The sequence below is a fragment of the Rhododendron vialii genome, chromosome 9a (genome assembly GCF_030253575.1).
Source record: "Rhododendron vialii isolate Sample 1 chromosome 9a, ASM3025357v1".
Classification (NCBI taxonomy): Eukaryota; Viridiplantae; Streptophyta; class Magnoliopsida; order Ericales; family Ericaceae; genus Rhododendron; species Rhododendron vialii.
The window spans coordinates 313,636-336,700 of NC_080565.1; the positions used below are offsets into that span (position 1 = coordinate 313,636).

The following is a 23,065-nucleotide window of genomic DNA, read 5'->3' on the forward strand; positions in this document are numbered from 1 at the left end:
TATTAAAGAGCTCATGAATTACTTTAATTTGGTGTAAAGAAACTATAAAAATGATGCTCAAAAGTACTTTATTTTTCAATCCAAAAATTACACGACTTTTCATAGGGGGAGACAATTTGGGACGGAAAGAGTAGTATATAAGTGAATTTGAGTTGGACCTTCAAATTAATAATTTAGTTTCGATGGAACTTTCCCACTCAATTTCTGCATGTATGCTTTTAAAGCGGTAGCAAAAAGTATTAAACTATTCGAATCATCCATGCAGAGCCTGCAGAGCCCACGTTTAGTACACACAGTCAGTCTGCCCCGTCAATTTCTTTAGTTTTTTCGTTGAGCAAAATGGCGACATAAAAATGGCAATTAAATTTGTTTGGAAGTAGTTTCTTGTTTTTTTATTTATTTATTTTAATTTCCCGACTTTTTATGTTATGGCTGCTGCAAGCAACGGAAAAATCTCAAGCAGGGACATAATTCAACCCTTCATCTTCGAGTTCCAGTACGTACTCTCGAGCAGTGAGTTAGTTTGCTCTATTTTTTTAATCCCAACCCATATTGAACCCATTTTTTACCCACCTAAACTCATATAAATATAGGTTGATATGGATTGAACCCGTATCAATCCATTATACAATATGGGCGGATTGGGTTGGCTTATAAATGGGCAGATTTGAACGGATTAAAAAATATGGATTAAGATTGCCACCTCTAGAAATTAGTATGTAATACTAGTTAGTGACAGATTGAAATTTACAAAATACCACATTTCAACCGATATTCGGCTGTTTTTTCCCACAACTCTGGGTCAAAGCTCTCTGTTCTGCATCTTCCCAATGTAGGAGTAATAGATATGGCTGAAATATCTCAGTTGGAACGAGTAGAAATAGTCAGCTTTGCAGTCCAGTTACGAGATCCGCATTGCACAAAGATGAAGTTCTAAATTTTACACACAAGGTTCCCACAAGCACGAAACAAGTACATTATTAGACACAAAACGTAATCAAACCCGAGCCAACTTTCACTAAAAAGTCCCAACCAAAGCATAAGCATATGACCCCTCTCAAGAACAAAGCACAAGGAGGTAGATGCGCACATGCACAAACTAAAAATAGTTCTCATTCTTCTGCAGCACTAGCAGCACTTAGATCCACGCTGAGGTCAACAGCCTGCAAACAGTATAGATGATAGTTACTAATACTCGAGCCTTCAAGAGAGAATAATAACTAAAAGAGAGGAACAGGCCATGACTACCACACTACTAGTCATGGAAACATCTTTGAACATAGGATTATCTACTAAAAGAACACATAATTATCCAAAAAACGTTTACCGAGGAATTTCTGTCACTCTTGAACATGTAGTTCTTGATATCATCAAACACGCAGACCAAACACATAAAACATTCTTTGACTAGACAATGCTCCTAAATGTAGTAGCAGCCTGGAATGTGACCCAACCAACTTATACTTGTCAAGTTAAAAGCCCAAATTTATTACGGAGAACAGGGGGAAACCAAAAAATTCTTTGATTTCTTTCTATCCTTGTCTCAATGTTGTCCACACAGATGAACATCTACGACTCGTACATGATACAACATACACGACGACCTCTAACTTGCAACTTGATCTTTATTGGTCGGCTCACAAACAAGTACGTTGAAAAATTCACTGTACATGGCAGGATATTTAAAACAGGCAAATTAACCGGCTCGAGGCTTTCATCTAGCACTTGCTAATTATTACCATCAACACAAAAAGTTTGACCAAGAATAAATAAAGAACATAGATTGATGGACCAGTTATTCCAAGTACTTCATTAAAACTCCATGATAAAGCTTCTTCTTTTTTTCATTTTTTTGACCAGATACATCATAAAGTATTATTTGCATATTAAGTGGACACAACAGCTTCTTTTTCTTTTCCATTTTTTTGCATACAATAATTAAGTGGACACCAATGTCACGACTTACAAGACCTACGAAACAAAACAAATAACCGTCACTATCCATCTCATCCATGAATAAAGCCAGAAATCTTGCTAGTGACAAAACATCTGGAGCAATGGCAACATATCTTTATGGACAGAATATTGCTAACTTGGAAAAAAATTACCTTTCCAGTAATCATGGTATACATGTTGAGCACATCCATGACAGTCGACTCAAAGTGAGTTGTGGCATCATAACTCTGTTTAACATAGAGCAATGATTAAGCAAGATTATCAAAGGTTGAGCTAAGGGATCAATAGTTGAAGTTAAGAAAGCCTACCGCTGATATAAAACAGTTGTCGAGAGAAGGTTCATTGACTGGCTCAGATCTGTCATAAATATCAAAGAACAACTCTTCCACAGGTCCCAACAGATCAATTCCTGGTTTCAGTTCAATCTCGGGCTGATCGGTCTCCGCCTCCGTCGATACAAATGCAATGAATTTTCCCTTTGGGGCAACATTGTGAGAATAAGAACAACAAAAAAGATACCTGCAACAACCACAGAGGGCTCAGACAAGGCAGCTAATTAAGTAAGAAACAAAACCCCAAATATTGTCTTCAACAATTTGCAATATCAAGTTCAAAACAATTGCATACAGAGATCAAGACCATTACAGTTCAAACTATTAAGCAATAGTCGGAGCAAAGAAGCATGAACACTTCTAAGAAGACTGTGTCTTGTGTCGGACATGACAAATTGCCAGACACTTTATTATTTCCCAACATTTTTGGAACCAAAACAATATTTACACAACGGAAGGCAAATCCCCACTACTTAGGCAACGATGAAATGCAAAGCTCAAAACACTTAAGCATAAATTTCCATCCACCACTCGGTCTTTTATGTCATAGAATAGAATATAGGGACTTTTACCTAGTCTTATGCTGCATTATCCATTAATAACACGTGCATAAGTGCAACATATATCATTATATACAATTATACATTTTTAGCATGTCCCAAACGTGTTGTGTCCTCAATTTTTTAAGCAGCTTGTCCGTGTCATACTGTCATGTCATAGTGTCCATGCAACTTAGAGTCGGAGACTCCAAGAACCTTTAAAAACACAACATCGTTAGCCAATAGAATCCAAACACGCTAGGGCAATGTGGAGCCTTCATGTCCAAATTCCAGCAGAAGGGAAATAAGAGTAGGAGGTCAACTCTCTCCGTGGATTTGTTCTAATATCTCCAAGATCACACACCTAGACATGTTGGTAAAGATCAAAATTGCTATATAGAGATTACCATCAATCACAGGAAAGACACAGTAGTCTAAACAAATGGAAATTGTTCAAGTCATTCTTTAGTGCCATAAAAGACACAATGTAACTTGCGGTACATCAGCTGCTTTAAGTTCCTCTCCAAACCTAACAATTACAGAAAAGAACCAATGAATTTGACTACCAATCGATCAACTATATCACCATCAGCCACACTCCTCCAGTACCGATCATAAACTCAATGAAGGATTTCCACTATGAGGAATCTTAAAAATTCCATATTCTCAATTTCAGCTTCCTCCCCCATTAATCTAACTACTTCTCATTGCTAAACTGTATGACTGGTCATCTAAGTGGAGAAACAAAGCTCAATAGAGAAAAGGGATTAATGCAGCCGACCCTAATTTATCAGTAAGTAAGACTAGGTTTGGTTTGGTGGAATTTGATTCTTGGTAGGATCTAATTTTTTCCCTTCGGAAACATGAATCGAACTACACCTATTGTTATGTAAAAAGCATTGACGATACAATAAAAACAACTAATTTAAGAAACAAGGGCGCAGAATCTCGAAATTTAGTCCTTTATAAAAGATGGGAGGGTCCTCACATATCTGATTTGCGACCCAACTGCTTCTGTGGTAGAATAACCTGCACTGAATGACAATCATTGGTGTTCGGGATTGGGTGGTTCATAATGGCAATTGCCCTTGCAACCCTGCCAACTTTCCTAACCTGTCACATACCATGGTTCACAAGATCAAATTAATTTTCAGCGAAATCATAATTCAACTATTAGGACACATAATCTTCATATCATATACTTCACTTTTTCCTGATAAAAAAGCCTCATATCAGAGTTAACAGATTGACTTAGGTGCTGTTTGGTAAAACTGAAAACTCAATGCTGAAATTTTTAAGCTGAAAAGCTAAACTGAATTGAAACAAATTGAATATTTTAGTTCCATTAGTTCTAGTGGTTCTCTTTTAAATTTACGAACGGTCACCATGTATTTGTCATAGTGGTGGAGCCGTGATTGTGATGGCGCGACGATGGAGTGGTGGCGGTGGCGGCAAAGACGGAGCGTTTGTGGTAGTGGTGGAGTGGTGATGGTAGTGGTGACCGCAATGGGAGTGATAGTGGTGGTCATGGCAGAGTGGTGGTGGTGGTGACGGGCAATGATTGTGGCGGTGGTGTGGAGGAAATGATTGAATGCAAGCACTCATGAATTCAGACAGAAATAAGTAGCTCAAAGCTACTTTATTTTATATTTTAGATTAAATTTGAAGAGGCACTTAATCTTTTAAGCAACATAAAATGGGGTTATCAAACCTACTTAATCACTTATTACTTAATCCATTCAGTTTTAAGTGTTGAATTTGGGTTATCAAACAATGCCTTGCTACACGAATGCACATCCAAAAATAAACACTAAAAAAATTGAAAATAAATACTCAAAAATAATACTCCATCCCAATTTAAGTGTCAACTACGGTTTTGCGTGCCATTTTCAATTGCTCATATCTCTCAACATATATTATATTTTATGTTTTTAAAATCATTTTCTTATAAAAATAATCGAGATCTATCAAACAAGATCCATATTGCATATTTTTAGCAACATACACCGAGAGATATAAACAATTGAAAATGACATGCAGAATCGTAGTAGACACTTTGGGACAGTGGGAGTAAATAGGTATCCGGTTACATGCTCTTGCATGAGACCAACCAACCACTGTCAACCAGCAGATGGAAGTAGGGCTGAACATGGACCAGATTGATCTAGCTTCATAGTAAACCAAGAATTAAACCACCATCTATGGATTGTCAACCAACAGCTGGAAGTAGGGATGAGCATGGACCCAATTGATCTGGTTTCATAGTAAACCAAGAATCAAACCACTATCTACGGACTATGAATTTGAAGAACCAAATCAACCCATAAAACTCGGTTTGGGTTCGGTTTCAAAACCACGATTTGCTTAAATTGAGATATCATCTCCATAATCTATTTAAAGTACTTAAAATTAAAATTGCATAGATAAGTTAAACCAAATCTTATATTAAAACTAGTTCTATTAAAATCACCAAAACTCACTAGCATCAACCAACTAAAGAAGAGGAGACGAAGGAATAGGCCATGGAATGGAGTATTAGAACAGGAAATTAGTTACGGAGCAAAAGATTAGGCAATCATTTGACTAAGCCCAAGCTGATATGTTTAATATAATATTGGACTTATACGAATAGGTTTTCATGTATAGAAGTTTAGGGATATTGGAAGTGAGAGAGTAGGGTGGTGGAATGGAGCATTAGATTAGGAAATTAATTGACTAGGGGGAAAAAAAAAGTTTATTCAATGTATCCAAACAAAGTATACGTTTGTGACTGTATCATACGGTTCGGATCGGTTTGAAACCGAAATCATTAAAGTAAATCCACAGACCAAACCATTTAACATGGTTTCTAATTTTTTAAAACTGAGACCAACCACATTACTAAAAAATCAAACCAAACCATTTGGTTTGACTGGATTCGCGGTTTGGCAGTTATTTTGCTAACCCCCAGCAGGAAGGCTGGAAAAAAACTTAACAGACTATAATACTAGTTACCTTATTGGGTAAGTAGGAAGGATCGCATACAACTTTCTTGCACCTAGCAGTTTCTCCTTCTGATGTGACACCAATAACCTGGCCTTCTTCATTGAACTCTACCTGGATTTTGAGCAATGACAGACACCTTTACTGAGCGTCCAAGTAAACAAGACGAGAGCAACTAATAAGGAAACTAATCATTGATCTGAGAAACAAAACAAGAATTACCTTGCATTCAGGTTTATTCAACATGTATGTCCCACCATAAACAGCACTTAACCGAGCAAATGCCTTTATCAAGAAATCATTGTACAAGAAGTAAAAGGATAAGATTCAAAACAATAGTACAATACCAGGAGTGCACAAAGAAAGAACAAGAGAAAGGACCTGAGGGAGCTCCCCTAGCCCGTACAAAGGGTAAATGTAAGGAGATCCTCCTTGGAAACGAGCAAGAGACTCGGAATAAAGCTGCAACACCAAGCAAAAGACTTAAACAAGTGCAAAATAACGAGGAAGTTCATACCTAAACATTCAAACCTACACACAGTATGAACCACAGATCCCACGCATTTTCACATTGTTCTTCTACAATTACAAGTTTTGAGAAAAACTTTTTACTCTCTGCACAGTTCCCAATAAGTTTCACTATCTATTTCTCTCCACTCATTACTACTCATTACATCAAAAAAAAATCTCAAAACCAAACAAAGTGTTTACACCTTCATTCTCTTCACAGTATCCAAAGCAGGCTCGTCTAAGTAGCGATCATCTCTGTGAAGTGCCAAAGCATGACCAATAAAGTCCACAGTGTTATCATCAAGACCATATTTCCTGTGAGAAAATTAAGTTAACAGTTAGCAGATTTTTTTAGCATGCAAATAACACAAAGGTTCTTTAGGACGCAAAGGGTAACCACACATGAACTACAGAAACAATTGGCTGCTGTAAATTCTTTAGGATCAAGTACCCACTACCCAACAAGCAAGTAATATGTAGGAGTAATACTATAATTCTCCTCACCAAGCAGAGAATGGAGGAAATTAGAAACAAAGGAAACAAACAGCAAATTAGACATGAAATGTAATTGGACAAGGAAAATCTTCTTTACGAATAGAAAATGCAGAGCCCTTTTCTGTGGGACTGATGCCCAAGTCTTAAAGGTACCTTGTTAAGAGTCATCACCCATTCTCCTTTCTACATCCCTAATTTTTGCTCTCATTTTCTAGATTGCATGTTGGGTAAGCAAATCCTAGAAAGCTATCATCACCACCTCTAATAGAGGCTTCTAGTTTGTCCTTGGCCAGTGACCAGACTTTGTAAGTCGGCAAAACACAGCCTATAAATAAGGAGTCTTAGACTCCAATACTTGTAGAGTGAGTGCACTAGCGATCAGGAAGTCTTAGTTTGTGCAAGTGAGCCTGAGTAGTGTGAGCATAAGAACACCCAAGGAATGTATAGTGTCCCATAATTATTGTTGTCCTTTATGAGTGTAGACACCCTATTTTGGACTGTCCAGACCAGCTTATTTATGGTCTTTTGATTCCCCAATGATAATTATGGTCAAGAACAACCCGAGGCTAGTGGTGTGTTTGAGTTTTGAGCGTCCCGAACCTCATTTAAACCTTTGTCGAGCCTTACCCAGACCCTTCAAGCCAGAACCAAATGGCCTCAGCAAAACCATACTCGCTTACGCCAGTACCGTGCTTGCGTGCGCCGGTCAACAGCCACGTGTCAGTCATCGACCGTTGACTCAATTGCCACAGGCGCACGTAGGTACAATATAGGCGTGCGCCAATCAAACCCGGTTCAAATATCACTATTCAACCACATGCTCAAGACTTTTGCGGCCACCCTGAAGTAGGCTACAGTTCCTCTGATGATTATACTCTGCAGAGACGTTCCCCTCTCTCTCCTACATCCCCCATCACCTAGTCCCATGCATTTAATGCATGGGAGGCTCCCTCCTTAACTAAACCAGCCCTTAACCAGCTGGTTACTGGCCCTCTCTCAGCCTCTCTTTGCCTATAAATACCCCCCTTGCATTTATATGCAAGGGGTTCACAAGGTTACTTTCTTTAAGAGCTTTAAAGCCTTCCCTTCCCTTTTGTTGTTGGTCTCCTTGCTTCCTCTCTCCCTTCATTGAAAGAGAAAGCAAGCAGCCCCCTTTTCCCCTCTCTATATACCACCCACACTCATACACTCATCATTCATCTCCCAAAAGATCAAGTTCAAAGTTCAAGTCTCCTATCAACCTCCCAAAACCACAGGTATACCACCTTTGCGGCCCTTTCTGTTCTGAGCCCTGAGGGGAGCTAGTGAGGCCCAGGATGGTAATCAATACCGGGCCTGGCCTCAAGCTGGCAAAATATTAACGGCCGTATGAGATGAACAATGGCGCACACCAGTACGAACAAGCCGTACGCCGGTTGTGACAGTACGTGCACTAATGGCGTGGGGATCATTGGTCATCTGTTTCTTGTTTTATTGCTTTTCTTTTATCACCTTATAGCATGCTAAGAACCAGTTTTTCTGCCCTTGTGTACTATAGAACTGTTCAGTTATAGTGTTCAATACCTGTTTCTATTCATTTCGAAAGGCCTCTGGGATCCTTCTGGTCATGATCCAGAGCCCAGACCATGCAAAGCCAAGCACTGACCAAGCAATCTAACTGGCGTACGAGGTCTCTGGACCGGCGTACGACAGTTCCAAATAAGTCCAGTGGCTGGTCTTTGCATGTTAACTAGTTCCGGCTTCTATCTACTTCCCCACACTGTTTAGGGGGCGCACTGTTTATTTTATTTCTTTAGATCCACTGTTGTCAGTTGTAACTGCTTAGCATATTATAGATAAACTGCGTGGTTTGTCCTGGGTGTGCACTAGTCCTTTCCAGAGCCCAGAGGGTTGGAAACAAGAACTAAGGGTCTGCAACAACTGGAGTACGCTGGTAAGATAGTGGCGTGCGCAGGTCGTGCTAGCATGCAGTGGCTAACCCAGTGCATGCTAGCGCGCTGCCTGCACGCGTCCCTTCGGGTCAGCATACCTCAGTTTGCTTACGTCGACTGCAAGTGCTTGTTCTCAATCTATTTTCCTATGTCTATCTTTTTCAAAAAGCATCCACCACATTTTGCCACATAAATGCAATTTGTTACAGTTTTAACCCCCTTTAACTGCTCCCCTGCCCTAACTGGCTAAAGAAAATGATTAATGAGAGAGAAATACAAATGTTTTACAAAGTGCCCGAGTAGAGACCGATCTCCGGATTGGGCGAGAGGGGTGCCATAAAACCCTTCCCCTCTCGTAACCTAGCTCCCGAACCTCAGATATCAAAGGTGACGACGGAACGGCCTACGCCTTTTCAAAATCAAATAAAGTGGCAAGCGTTTCAAGTTCGGTTCATTGGGTGTTTCACAGCTAAAACCCGAGTGGCGACTCCGAATTGTAAACGTTTCGCCGCGCTTCCCAAAAAAAAAAGGGGCGCACCCGATTTCTCTAAAGGGACGAGAATTGAAAATTTTCGGGGCGTGTGCCCACAATGAGACTGCCCACGCAAGCTATCAAAAGACTGTATTGGGTGTATACTCGGTGCACATGTATTATGAACAAATTGCTGAAACTAATAAAATGTCCTTTGGTACTTAAACCCAACATGCCACTTTGCATTTGGAGATCACCTCACACAACTAAAGGTGCTTCTATATATATATATATATATAAAATATTCCCTTCTTATACGGACCTCTTATTTTAATAAAATGTGGACCTCCCTTTCCCGATCGAATTTCGATGATCCGAGCCGCTCAATGTGTTCAGAACGTGATTTTAAAGGGTACCCGCAAGAAATCAGCAAAACAAGAGATCGGAAAGGGCTTCATCCGAGCAATTTTTGTTTGTTTTTTATCGAACGGTTCAAATAAAAACTGCTCAAATCAAGCCCTTCCCGGTCTTTTTTTTTGCTGATTTCTCACGGGTACCCTTAAAATCACGTTCTGAACACATTGAGCGGCTCGGATCATCGAAATCCGATCGGGAAAGGCGAGAAATGGGGAGGCCCGCATATAAAGTCCTCATTTTAAGGTCCTTACCTGAAGATTTATATATATATACACACGCGCGCGCGCGCGTACATACAAATATGCTTGTGATTGCAAGAATGAATTCTTGTCAGGCATGTATAGTATCGAGAATTTTAAGAACATATCCCTAAAACTTCAACACATTTCAAACTCACACTTACATATTTTGGAAATGTTTGGAAACACCATGCTCAAATTGAAAATCTAATATCCCTTTTATGATTCTCCAGCCTTCTCTCCATTGTTCAACAAAAATTACACCGCAATTTTTCATGTTTTTCCAGCGCTCATGTTCATTTCAGAGAAAATTATGGTGTTTACATAGGTTTCCTGTGTAATTCAAAATCTGTACATCAGAAAATTATGGTGTTTACATAGGTTTCCTGTGTAATTCAAAATCCGTACATCATTTGACTTCATTAAAATGCAACTGCAACTGCAACTGCAACTTCCTTTTCCTCCTATAATAGTATATTAACTTTCTGTTTCCAGTGTTGGTAAGCACACAGCGGATACTCAACTTGAATTGACCCATTTGAGAGAAAACCCAACATACTGTCAAAAGCAAGTTCTTCAACCCTGCCAATCCACCAATTTTTAGAGGAAATTTATGGTGTGATCACTCACCTGTGCCACCGAGTTAAAGAAATGGTACTTTCTAGAATAGGAAAAAAGTGTTGCAAACCAGAATGAATTTTTCAAATGTCAAATATATCATCCATGGCCCTTGAAGAGTACTCAAGGTTCCAAGTTTGTTAAGTTTTGGTAGAGCAAAAGTTTGAAGTCGTATCCTAGATATAGTAATTTTGAGATCCCAATTGGATAATGTACCTTGAAAAACCCACCAGAAAACAAACTCGACAATCCAAATTTGAGAAGTAAAAGCATACAGATAAAATTCTGAGGTCATCTTTCAGATTAATAGAAGTGAAAAACAGAAAAGGAGAAGATTAGTAGCATACGCAATAAGCTCTCTAGTTGTCACTCTAGCCAGGTCCATCCCCTCGTGTGTTTTGGGATCAGTTTCATCATAATCTTGTACATAAATGAAGAACTTGCGAGCCCGGCGCTTTTCAAAAATGCCCATAAGAGGAGATTTGAGGGCCTCCATATCAGTTGCCGGCACCTTGTGAACCTAGAGCACAAGGCTTATAGGTGAATTCCGTGAAATTGAGTCTCAAAGAAATCATAATATCAAGTTTTGGCACTGAGGCAAGAAAAAAATACTCTTGCCGCGTAGAACACATTTGGCATACCTTTCCTTTGTTATAGACGAAGCTCCCATCTACAGCTTTGAAGTACAAATATTTGGTAACATCGGTGTGAATGAGTACTCGTACAAGAGTACCATTTGCCATCATAAACTGAGAAACAAAAAAATGCTCAAAACACCCAACAAGCTAGAAAGTACGAGGAATACAACAATGGTTGACACAGTGTGGAAGATAGAACCTTTGGGACCATATCCACATTGTAATCCCTACTCGAACCCAAATGAGCTGGAGGCTTATCACTTCCTCTAAACCTCTTCCAGAGCTGTAAATAAACAATACCATCATCAAAATTAGATGATGAATGGCAAGTTCAGATTGGCTGAAGATATTGTGAACAACTTCGATAACATAAACCTGAATAAGGTTAAGTGAAGTTGACTCTCCTCCATAATAGTCGTTCCTATCCATGTGCAGAACCTGGTACATGACATATAGAGAATTACGGATAATAATGCAGAGTTGAAGCCTGATGTCTCTCTTTGATATCTCTGTCCTTTCCTTTTCCTACTTTTGAGTTTTCACACCTTTGCCAACAAGTTGGCTTAGGAATCAGAATTTCCCAAAACAAAAAATCGTCACTCATGGCCAATCATTTTCCTTTTTAAATATAACAAGTGTAATCCAATTCTTAAGCAGAACCATAAAAATAAAAGGCCGTGTTACTAGACTTAAAAGCAGATATCAAAAACATAGCAGCAAATACGAAACTATATTTTTCTTCAAAAACAAACTGCAGTAAATGAAATCGATCCACTAATCGAACGGAAGCCACTTCTTTGCAACTTCTAACTCCACCCAAAGCACAAACCGGACACAAATGTCATTAACTCCAACCAAAGCCCAAATTGAACTCAAATATTACTAGTGACCTCGGTCATACATAAAAACACCTAATGGGAGGTCATTTCTACAAACAAAATCATCCAAAAAAAACCAGTGTCGTATAACAAATTAAAAAACCTTTGAGCATCCAAGTCCATCGGATCCCAACAAAACAGTAACTGGGACCACTTCCCCGATCCCAAAATAACAGCGCTGAATTGCTAGATTTGACCAAGACCGATAAAAAACAATAATAGATACAGCTCAGTTCCAGAAATATATATTGATGAAAAGAGAGGAGCAGAGAGAAAGAGAAAAAGACCTTAAGGCCATCAACGGAAAGAAGACCGCTGAGGATGCATTCTTTGAGGCCGGTCCCAAGCACAATCACGTCGTACTCTTCATCCATGGTTGGATCGGCAACTCAAGTCTCGGGTAAAGATAAAATGACAGAGATGTAAACGGATTCAAAGAATTGGAGAAAGCTAGGGTTTGATGGTATTCGTCGATATACGTACGTATGGACAAGGTATATATATAGATTCAACGGAGGAAAAGCGAGAGAGAGAGAGGAGTGAGCAAGTCTTTGAGATGCTCGATCTGAATTGCTTTTGCTTTGTTTGAGCTAATTAAGGCTCTGTTTGGAACCAGGGAAAAGAAAGGAAAATTAAGAATTTTCGCTCCTATTGTTTGGTTGCAGAGAGAGAAGAAAATAAAGATTCTGAGGGTAATGAGTAGTAAATTTTCTCTCCCATTTTCCTTTTTTTTTATTTTCCTTTTCCTTTTCCTTGTCCTAAGTTCCAAACAGAACCTAAGAGCATCTCCTGTCTTGACCAATTTTAAGACCCAAATTTAAAAATGGGGCAAAATCACAAAAATTTCTCACCAATCTTTAACCAAAATCCTTCCCCATTATGGATTTTTTCCATTTTTTTGCCCAAATCTGAGACAACTTTTGCCTTGACCCATTTCTCTAACGGCTAGTTAGAGGGAGAAAGAGGGAGATGTGTAAAATTTGGATTTTATGATTGGAGATGTGTCTACACAAAATGAATTTTTACCCAAAATTTGACTCAAATTTGAGAAAAATATATGGGTGAAGGCTGGAGATGCTCTAAGGGTGACCTCCCTCAAATTCCGTATAATATTAAGGGCAAGTTTCACTTTGGCCCCCGTTTGATAACTATGCTGGGCCTTGGGATTGGATTACTAATTTCCTGGGTTTCACAATAACTTGTTTGGTAACCAAAAAGAGGTGTAGGCTAACAATCCAATGGGTTTGGGAGCTGGCCATTAGGGGGTATTGGTAGAGGTCTCTCCCACTTGGTTTTATGAGTATTGCTGTATTCCGAGATGAATAAGGGCTTGTGGACTAATAATTTCATTATTTAATTCCATCTCAAACAAATATACTAATCACCAATCTCATTTTCTTATTAATCTCTTTTCATTATCAATTTCAATAATAATCCCATATCCTTACGAATTGCAATTACCTATCACTGTTATCAAACGGGGCCTTTGACCCCTGTAGTTTGAACGTACTTTGTCCAGTCCGGTTCGGTCTGTTAGAACATTCACAATAGACTAATCAAAATATTGCTGAGATTAGCAATATTTGTTCAAAAAAGTGTTCACATTGGAATAATCAAACTTACCAACCCAATCAAAATCAAAATATTGTTAAGGTTAACAATATTTGTTCAAAAAAGTGTTCACATTATAATAATCAAACTTACCAACCTTTTAACAATTAATCCAATTTTAGCTATTGAATAACTAAAATTAATAATATTTTATCAATAATCAAATTTAGTAAAACTCACATCATTCCAATTAAGTACACTCATCATCACACGAAAACTTCTTCCCTCCTCTCCTCTCTTATCCAACCGGGCCAGCAAACGAGCAGTCCAAAAGGGTGCACACGTTGGGTTGACACGATGAAGCGGCTTGTGACACATAAAACCAATTCCATGGAATTGTGAAGCTTGGTCCGAAATGGGGAGGGGTACAAAGGTGGGTAGGCTGGGACGGAGGCACGGAGGTATTAGATCCCGTTCCGAAACGTAAAATAAGTACTTATTTTTTAAGAAGGCAATTTCAAGTTCAAAAATAATATGTTTACGCAAATAATTATCTTACTAATATGGATCTTGTTTAATAGATCTCATAAAGATCTTTAATACGGTGCAAAAAAATTTGAAAATTATTTTTCATTTACATTATTTTTGAGTTTGAAAATATGAAATAAACTGTTTATTTTTTAAGAAGGTTTCTGGAACGGTCCAAAATTATTTGCGTAAACACATTATTTTTGAACTTGAAATTGCCTTCTTAAAAAATAAGTATTTATTTTACGTTCCGGAACGGGGCCTTAGTAACTTTTAGGATTTTGCCTTGTTCAGATCAAGTTTTGGAAAAAATAAATTCAAACTAAAAAAACACTTACTATTTATACTTTTAATTATTACTCTAATTTTTTATCCACTCATTATCATTATCACTAATCATTATTCTCATTTTTATCCCTATCTCTCTTCACTCTTTACCCATATCTCCAATTATTACCTTAATTTCTCTTTTCACTAATTATCCCATAAACCAAACCCAATTTAAAAAAAAAAAAATCATCCAAACACAGCATTATTCTTTTTGACAATTTTATTTAAAGACAATTTAGGAATAAAAAAATCAAGGAATACAACTCCGGGAACAATTGCTTATGAAAGCTATTTGATGTATGTTGACTCATTTGCATCAAACGGCTATGGATACAATTGCGTTCGAAATTGTGTTTGAAAATTGTGTTCCTTACATTTCTAATTAGTGATAATATTAAAAATTGACTTGGGAGCGTGTGTACTGAGCTGGAAATTGGGTGACATTAGGAGACTCTGTTTCATGAGTCAGGGAGTTGAGGAGTTCCAGTTTATTAAAATCTTTATTTTTAGAAAATGAAGATAATTTCAAGCTCAAAAATAATGTGTTTAAGTAAATAATTTTTTTACCAATATATATCTTGTTTGATAGATCTCATTGAAATCTTTTAAAAGATGAAAAAAAAAATTAAAATATTATTTTTTATTTTCATTATATTTAATTTTGAAATCACTTTTTTTTTAAAAAAATTTAAAAAGAAAGCGGAACGGGCTTTTCACTGCCTTGTAATTCTGGAACTCAGATTTTCGAATGAAAGAACAATAATCAATGTGAGAAAAAGTTTCAGAAAAAATGTACTGATAAAATAGGAAAACGAAATAAATAAATAATAAAGAAATAGATAAACGATGGGCACCGTACACCAATTTGGTTTGTAAAATCAAAAAGTCTAAGGACCAGGTTTGTTGTCTCGCTCTTTCTCTCTCCACTAATTTATCAGGTTTGCTATCTGTGCCACTCTCTCTCTCTCTCTCTCTCTCTCTCTCTCTCTCATAAATCTTCTACGTTGGTTTCTATAATTTTTTTTTTCTCAGTATATGATCCTCTTTTCACCTTTCATTTCTGTTCCCGTCTGATTTTCGCTGGCTGATTCCTCTGCACCTGTTATATTATAATCTTTTTTTCTTTTTTTATTGCTCTTGATTTTGATTTTGATGTTTTCTTATGACGGTGATGATAATAAATTTTTGTAGACTAGGGTCGCGACTGGATCCTTGATGTCATTTGCTTGTGGATTGTGATCGAACTTATGGGTTCGTTTTTAGGGTTTCTACTGATGTAGTTATTGGTCTTAGAAGAGGGCTTTTGACGGATTGGTATGAGTTTGGGTTAGAGCTTGAAGATTGGCACCTTCTATCACCCAATTAGCTGTTTCAATTATCTGATTTGAATTCGGATCATCTTAGAAGATAAGAGGGTGTTGTAAACTTCTTTGTTGTTGGTCGCCCTTCTTGTTCATATTGCTTTAGTTATCGAGCTTCTCGTTGGTTTTAGCCTTTTGGTTTTACAGACGATCAAATGCTCGTCGTGTGATTTTGCTCAAAGCCTCAAACAATTTGGAGTTTTCTGGAAAAGCTGAAATAAATAGCCAAGTAGGATTATCATTAATTTGCACGGGGAATTTATTATCGCGGCAATTTGGCTCTGAAGTGAGTTTTACTGTGTACGAGGAGTTTTGAGTTTGAGTTTTAGAATTGATACGAATACCTTGTGGTGCTTGGATGGATTGAGTACTATTGCTCAGTTTTAAGGGGGCGGTTCTGTTTGGGAGGACATTCAATTAGGGGGAAAAAATGGAAGATGACAATTTTTTGGCCATGGGAAGTGATGGCTTGGGTTTGGAGATGGGGGGTAATCCCGAAGAGCCATCGTGTTCTGCTATGGAAATGGATGAGAGTGGAATGGCATCTCCAAAGAACGAGATTGCAGTTTTTACACCAGAAAAAGGTGAGGCGAGTGATGTGGTATTTTCAAGAGAAGCACCCCTTGTTAGTACACAACCGGTTATGTCAGGGGCTTGTCCTTGTGGGGTGAAGAAACTCAAATCCAGAATGGTCAGTGCAGAATCTGAGCTAAGTCAGAACAAGGAGATTGGGCATGAGAAAAAACTCAGTAGGCAAGACAGGATTGAGCTGGGGCATTTGTTTCAGGGCGCTGTGAGTACCCATGACTGGGAACTTGCAGAAAGTCTGGTATTGTTGGCAGATCCGCAAACACTCAATGATGCCTTGTGCATTTCCTTAGATTCGATCTGGTTCTTGAGCACACAACTGGAGCTGCTTGGAATTACTGGATTAATTAAGAAGATTGTTGACAGCGGTGCTTATGACTTCACAAGAGCTGCTCTTAGGACTTCTTTCCTTGCATCGTGTGTTTCCGCCTGTCAGAGCAGAACAATGAATTTGGCTGATACAGTGGCTTTAATGGCCCAAAGGTAACTATCATGCATTTGCTTAAGATTTTGTGCTTGATAGGCCAGAAATTAATTTTGAAAGGGGGGATTTTTAAGAGTAGGAGGAGTAATATATGGAAAATCTGATGAGTAACTCTTATGGATTAAGTTCATCGGTTATTTATTATTGCTTTTAGAAACGAAATTGCAGTAACTGAATCTGCTTTCCTCAATTTTGGGCTTTTGCTATGTTTCCTGGTCATATACAATTTCGAATGCTTTTCAGCAAGTTATATTTTTTCTTGATCCCTTATGGCAATATGTGTGTGTTCTGCATCTTTTCGCCCAAGTAACTTCTATATCTTTTTTTTTTTTGAAAGGCAAAAAAATTTCATTAATCTCTGAAATTGTTACAAAGATTAATAGGAGCATGGAATGATAGCATAAAATTCCTAACCCGAGACCCAAACAATCTACAACACTAAGAAAAATCCTATGCCTATCTGAGACCCATTCCCCGAGCTTGGCAGGGAAAACCCATCGGGACAAAGCCCGCACCCGTTGGCCTAAAAGCCCAGATAATTAAATGAAGTCCAAACGCCCAAGGGCCTAAAAGCCCAAATAATGGGACAAGCCCAACCAATACAGCTCAAACAAGACCCTAGCTACTGCCCAAAATCAGCCGCCAACGCCTCCACCTCCACCGCCAGCCACCATGGCAAAATGGTGACAACACCAAGGCCCGGAGAGTCACCCTAAAGCCGCCGCCGCCCCACAAGCCGTTAGGCCAAGAACCGAGTGAACTCAGGAGAAGCACCGGTGTAGACAAGCGAACCCAAGCAACCGCATCCCGCTAGGCCAGCCTAGCCGTTAGGCGAAACCGGAAAACTCCAACAGGTTGACCAGCGGCCGACCAACGACAGGGATGAGAGAGGGAAGACAGCCGGCAAAGAGAAGATAACCAGTGGAAAAGTAACTTCTATGTCATCAGGAATAGATACTAAAACTTGCCCTTCTGCTTAGTAATTGGTAGGCTTAGTAAAAAGTGGACATCTTTCTTAATGTATTTCCCCTGGTGAATCTATAACATATAGTAAATCTTTTCCGGTAAGTGATGACAACGGGACGTTATCACGTTAATGCTATTTCTCATAGTTCATGGACAAGTGTGCCTCTATTAAGGTTAATTGCAAGTTTAGTGCTCTTCCGTTACGACTTTTGCAAGGACGACACTGCGTCTTATTCTACTAATTTCTTTGTGTGCATGCAATATTGGTTATTTGGAGTTCTTAAGCTTTTGTATTCCACCTTCATGATTATTGAAGCAATTTGGATGATTTTTTCTTCTGTCCTCATTTTTGTTGATTCTTGACTTTCGACTGTTGGTTACAATTGTACGAGTGATGTTTGTTTATGGTAGCATGATGAAAATGTGTTAAACTTATTTTACAATTGCCTTATTGGCAGATTGCACGAGCGTCTCCAGGAATGCAATGGCGATGAAGTTCTAAAGGCAGAAGCTGGTGCCAAGGTTCAGAAGTTTACTGAATGGGCTCTGAAATGTATAGGCTTCCATTCTCGAAGCCAGGGGAATAGGGATAAAGTGGTTCAAAGTTCTGCTGTTGAGATCCAACTCCAATTATCTGCATTCAAAACATTCCTAGATCTGGCAGGAAACCAACTTACTGGGAAGGACTTCACGGAGGCCTTTGATGCGGCTTGCTTTCCCCTTACTCTCTTCTCTAGTTCATTTGACCCTGGTTGGTCATCGGGGATATCAGCAACTGCCATTCATGGCTTGCTAGGTATGCTGGTAGAAGGTGGTGCAGACAATGTGAACCAGTGTTTTCTTGAAGCCTCACGTTTTGGCAGCACGGAACTTGTTCGCATTTTGTTGCAGGTAAAGGTAGTTTTGGTTGTTTTCAAGGACATCACTCAATTGTCGTTGAGGCTTTTTACTTTAACTAAATGGGGATCGTTTTCTCTTCAGCTGGGTTTTGTAAACTAGTTTTGGTTATGCTATATAGTTGACAATGTTCTGGATATGTGTTTTAGGAATCCTCATGCATACTGCATAGTGTCTGGAGACTAACTACGATTTTTGTCTTTTCTACCCTAAAATCTCCCTTGAGGTAAGCTCCTGTTCCCTCTAGCCTCTTGTACATCCAGGGACTCAAAGCCTGCCCAACCCTATGAGCTGGTAGGAGTACAGAGTACAGAGTCTACAGACTAAGGGAAGCAATAGTTTGCAAAGGTAAGTTTTTCTGAGTGGGTTGGGATAGGGTCCCTGTATGATGCACGTGAAGCCCATTTTTTTGGGCATTACTTACGGTAATTTCTTATCAAGTTCTTGCCATATCTGTCTTGGTCATTCCCTTCCGTAGGATCTCTTGCTTTTGGCTTTACTGCAACTGCACTGAGAGATCAGAATTGTGAAACAAGCTCTTGCTGTATTTCCTCATATCTTTTCTGTTCTTCCTTTCCATGTTGTCATCTTCGAATCAGATGCTCACTATAGTAGATAGTGCCAATCAAGAGATACAAAGATAATGCCAGTAAAGATATTTGCCGAAAATGGATTGATTTTGGTTTCTGATTGTTCTTATGCATAGGTTCATGATGCATAGTCCTCAGTGATGGAATCATCTTAATGACATATTGTCAATTAGGGCTGCACACTAGTCTGACCTGACCAGTGGCACGATCCAGCCCAACCGAAAAAAACAGCAAAGTGGGTGGATTCGATGGAAACACTCGGGCGGGTTTGGGTCCCATTGTGGAAAATATTCCTTTCTCAATTGGGTTTCGGGTTTAATGAATGCAACCTAAGGGGACCCGACCCAACCGAATATAAACAAAGCTGGAAGTGAAATCCCAATTTTAAGTCGCCGCCTCAGTTTTTGGGTCTCTCTCATTTCTCTTCCAAAAACAGCACCTCCTCTCATCTCTCTCTCTGACTCTCATCGCTCTCGCTCTAGATCTGGCCGTGGGACGATGGATGGTGGCGGGCTCTCCTTCACTCTCTCTGTCACCGCAGAAGCCTTGTAATCTGTATTCTCCTTCTCTCTCTCTCTCTCTCTCTCTGTGGAGTTTGGATTCGTCTCTCTCTGATGAGTGTATAATATTTGTGTGTAATCAATGTGTGTTCAAATTGATTACAGTAACCGAATGAATTTACAAGTAGAAGAGGAGTTTTAGTCGAAGAAGGTGTCTTCGTTTCTTGTTACCGACTATAACGCCTCTTTGTTTTGTGTATTTCTGATATAAAACTCCTCTTTAGATGCATATTTCTAATTGTATGAATTCATTACTTCCTCTGCTTCTGAAACTCTTATTTTTTTATCGTTCTGAAACTCCTCTTTGTAAGGTGTGTTTCTGATCTGATGGGAACATGTGAACCCAACCAACCCGATGTACGGTTCCGTCAAAACCGACCACCATCTCGGTTGGAATCGGGCCACATCCTGGCAAACCCATCCATGACCCGACCCCGAAAAATCTGACCCGTGGACAGCCCTATTGTCAATAATTAACTAACTATTCAGATTGTTCCTCTATTTATGTGGTCTGGTTATGCCTAATTTTCGGAGCGTGCAGACCTATTGTCCAGTATTGTTCGACTATTGTTGTTCACATGGAATCTGATAACATTTTTTCAAGTGCTTTCTACTAGCCATCTTCTTGCTTTGAGTACTATGGGGAGTAGTAAGTTAATGGTTACTGTCGGCTATTCCCCTGCTCAACCCTGGCTACATAGCAATTAGCAAGGGCTTTCATTGCCTCCTCTTCATCGCCTCCCTCTTTAACATCTCTGACATTGTCATTCGTTCTGCTCCATGCTGTCTTGATATGAAAAAGACCCTTCCCGCCCAGCAAACCTGTGCGGTTCCACCATGCAACTCGAAGAATCTCCTCCCTCATTCCTCAGTCCTTCCCAAGAAGCTTCCAACATTTCTGATGAGATAATGGAGCAATTTTGGATAGCAATCACTGGCTCCCAGTGTGACTTCAGATAAGAGGAATCAAAGAAAAGCTTGAAGAGAATGTATCGCACAATGGTTGTTATAGCGTTTCTTTCTAATCCGAGAAAAGGGTACACAATTGCAGCCTAATACCCAGTTAGGCTAATGATCAGCTAAATAAGTCCCTTTCCTCTTCACACGATGGATTCTAGCTCAACGTAAATTTGAACAATGGTTTCTTGGGGCAAAAGAGCATTAATTGGTGTCATGTTGCTTCAATATTACCATGTACAAAGAAGTGGTTTCTTGGGGCAAAAAAGCAGAGGTTCCCTGGTTCTTTATTAGTAACCATTCACCCAATGAGTCATGTTAATGGTTCTTTGATTGTTGTCATTGTAGCAAGATATATCCACAAGTATATTGCTTTGTTGTTTTTGTATTGACTCTGCTATTTTAAAAAACACAGGCATGCTATCAGCAAATTATCAACTGTGTGGTCATAGTCTCTTCTATTACATGAGTCTAAGAATCGTCGAGCCATATAATGTCGGGAAATAGATGTTATTGAGGTTCTTTGTGGTGTATAAATTATTAACATTAGCTATAGAGGCGTCTGTTTCTCATTTTTGTCGGGGCTTGAAATGTGGTTTTGCAGATTGCCCAGAGGAATAGTTTGGATGTCGATGTTGACCTGGCTTTGGGTTTTGCTTCCCACTACGGCAAGATTGACACCATGGAATGTTTAGTGGAGGAGGGTAATGCAATGGCATTTTTGGGTCCTCTGATGAGAGCAGCGGAGAGGGGTTGCATGCAAGTTGTCCAATGGTTTGTGAAAAGAGGCTGCCGAGACATGGAACTGTGTCTAGCCCTTACGGCTGCCACTTCCAGCAGCCAAGTTGAGATTGCTTCCTATTTGCTCCCTCATGTCCCTCAACATGTCCTTGCAGCCCTCAGCATTGAAATCCTCAAGGCCGCTGGTGAACGCAGTGGTGGATCCCTTGATGGGGTAGCATTTCTCCTCAATTCGGACTTCTTAGGCGATCCAGCCGCTACTTATGCCGTTGCTGACAGCATTGCTAGGTCTGACGACGAGGCTGTTGCTCCTGAGCTTAGGGATTTTCTTCGGGAGCACTGGTCTGAGGCGGCTTTTGCTCAAGGATTGAAGGAAGGAGAAGAACATTTCCTGAACATGGTGAGGATTATAAGGTGGGGTGGATCTCCTATTTGCTTAAGGGATCTACCTGGCCCGTTACAGGTGGCAATAGCATATTTGCCCCTGTATAGGGAGTGTGTCAAGGCGTGCGGATGCTTGTTGTCGCAAAGGCTAAGGGGACAACTTGTGGAAGCAGCAACTAGGCTAGGAAATGGAACCATGGATGAGGCGGCGGCAAGCAAGGGGAGAGAGCTGTTGGTTGTTTTGGAGCATAATCTTCCTCCTCCATTTTTGTTCCATGCTTCTAGTACTGCATAGTAACATCTTAGTCCGTTGCATCCTTTGGATTTTGCGCTCTCTTTTTTCCCGTGTATGTGCCATAGATAACAATAATGCTTAAGCTTGTAGTTGGGTTCTATGTGATGAAGCTATTACCAATGTTTGTCCATTTTCTTCACCTTAAATGGTTGGGCAGTTATATTCTCTGAGGTAATTCTGCTCCGGGCTACTATCTGACAATTTTGATCACTAGATGTCCACGTTTTCATTTAGTGATGTTGATGTGAGATAGGGAGAAACTACCTTCAGAAGGATGGATGCACATGACCAAGATATGGCACTATGTATACCAGTGTGCTATTTTTGATGGGATCCTCTTTGGACTGTCCAAATTGTTGTCCCTTGCCTTTCTCTTTTCTTTATCTTGATCCTTCCGGAGTAAAAGCATTCTACCTTTTCCTTTTTCCCGTAGCACGTAGCCGTTAACGGGAAATCCCATAGCATCTAAGCAATTTGACCTTTAAGTTAACTTCCGCGTAGAAACTGGTGCATGTAGGCATGGGTACACGAACACTATCATCACTTGTGGAAGATATATGGGAGTATGGAGCCTCCCAAGTCCCAACATATTTCATAAAGAGAAATGAGAAAATGTTGTACATGCGATGCACTTGGCTATGAAAATCTGAATTTTTTAATATAAATTGAAGCATTATTGGTGAATTTGGTGTATAAAGTGTTGCGACACGCCGAAGATACTCGGTAGCCATTATTGGTGTACGTTATTCCGGAAGCAGAAAAAGCTACAGCTGCCAATTTGTCACCCGCAGCCAAGTGCATGTCGATGAAGTTATGTTGGAACATG

At 39.4% G+C, this 23,065-nt stretch overlaps 2 protein-coding genes across 4 annotated transcripts; one reads left to right on the forward strand and one right to left on the reverse strand.

Annotated features, from left to right (window-relative positions):
* Positions 1-848: 848 nt before the first annotated feature.
* On the reverse strand, positions 849-12,674 carry LOC131301789 (guanosine nucleotide diphosphate dissociation inhibitor 2). Of its 2 annotated transcripts, XM_058328225.1 has the most exons (13): positions 12,295-12,674; positions 11,505-11,567; positions 11,329-11,412; positions 11,133-11,240; positions 10,839-11,011; positions 6,523-6,634; positions 6,191-6,271; positions 6,032-6,094; positions 5,822-5,923; positions 3,816-3,940; positions 2,265-2,475; positions 2,109-2,183; positions 849-1,163 (listed from the first exon to the last, which is right to left on the reverse strand). In XM_058328225.1, exons 1-13 carry the CDS (start codon positions 12,379-12,381, stop codon positions 1,113-1,115), a joined length of 1,335 nt encoding a protein of 444 aa, XP_058184208.1. In that variant the 5' UTR covers positions 12,382-12,674; the 3' UTR covers positions 849-1,112. The 2 variants fall into 2 exon arrangements, with proteins under 2 accessions (XP_058184208.1, XP_058184207.1); XM_058328224.1 differs by lacking the exon at positions 849-1,163 and having other exon boundaries at positions 1,832-2,183.
* Positions 12,675-15,245: 2,571 nt separating this feature from the next.
* On the forward strand, positions 15,246-22,369 carry LOC131301790 (ankyrin repeat protein SKIP35). 2 transcript variants are annotated; one of them, XM_058328227.1, is made up of 4 exons: positions 15,246-15,354; positions 15,613-16,848; positions 18,274-18,706; positions 21,424-22,369. In XM_058328227.1, the coding sequence occupies exons 2-4, from the start codon at positions 16,208-16,210 to the stop codon at positions 22,237-22,239; spliced, it is 1,890 nt and encodes a 629-aa protein (XP_058184210.1). In that variant the 5' UTR covers positions 15,246-15,354; positions 15,613-16,207; the 3' UTR covers positions 22,240-22,369. The 2 variants fall into 2 exon arrangements, with proteins under 2 accessions (XP_058184210.1, XP_058184209.1); XM_058328226.1 differs by having other exon boundaries at positions 15,279-16,848.
* Positions 22,370-23,065: the final 696 nt, after the last annotated feature.

What these genes read in the sequence shown, in the direction of transcription:
- LOC131301790 (XM_058328227.1), top strand. Translation starts at nt 16,208, where the DNA reads ATGGAAGATGACAATTTTTTGGCCATGGGAAGTGATGGCTTGGGTTTG. An exon ending in GTGGCTTTAATGGCCCAAAG is followed by an intron (nt 16,849 to 18,273) that starts GTAACTATCATG and finishes CCTTATTGGCAG; the next exon opens with ATTGCACGAGCGTCTCCAGG. An exon ending in TTGTTCGCATTTTGTTGCAG is followed by an intron (nt 18,707 to 21,423) that starts GTAAAGGTAGTT and finishes GTGGTTTTGCAG; the next exon opens with ATTGCCCAGAGGAATAGTTT.
- LOC131301789 (XM_058328224.1), bottom strand. Translation starts at nt 12,381, where the DNA reads ATGGATGAAGAGTACGACGTGATTGTGCTTGGGACCGGCCTCAAAGAA. An exon ending in TTTCCGTTGATGGCCTTAAG is followed by an intron (nt 11,568 to 12,294) that starts GTCTTTTTCTCT and finishes GTCATGTACCAG; the next exon opens with GTTCTGCACATGGATAGGAA. An exon ending in ACAACTGTTTTATATCAGCG is followed by an intron (nt 2,184 to 2,264) that starts GTAGGCTTTCTT and finishes TATGTTAAACAG; the next exon opens with AGTTATGATGCCACAACTCA.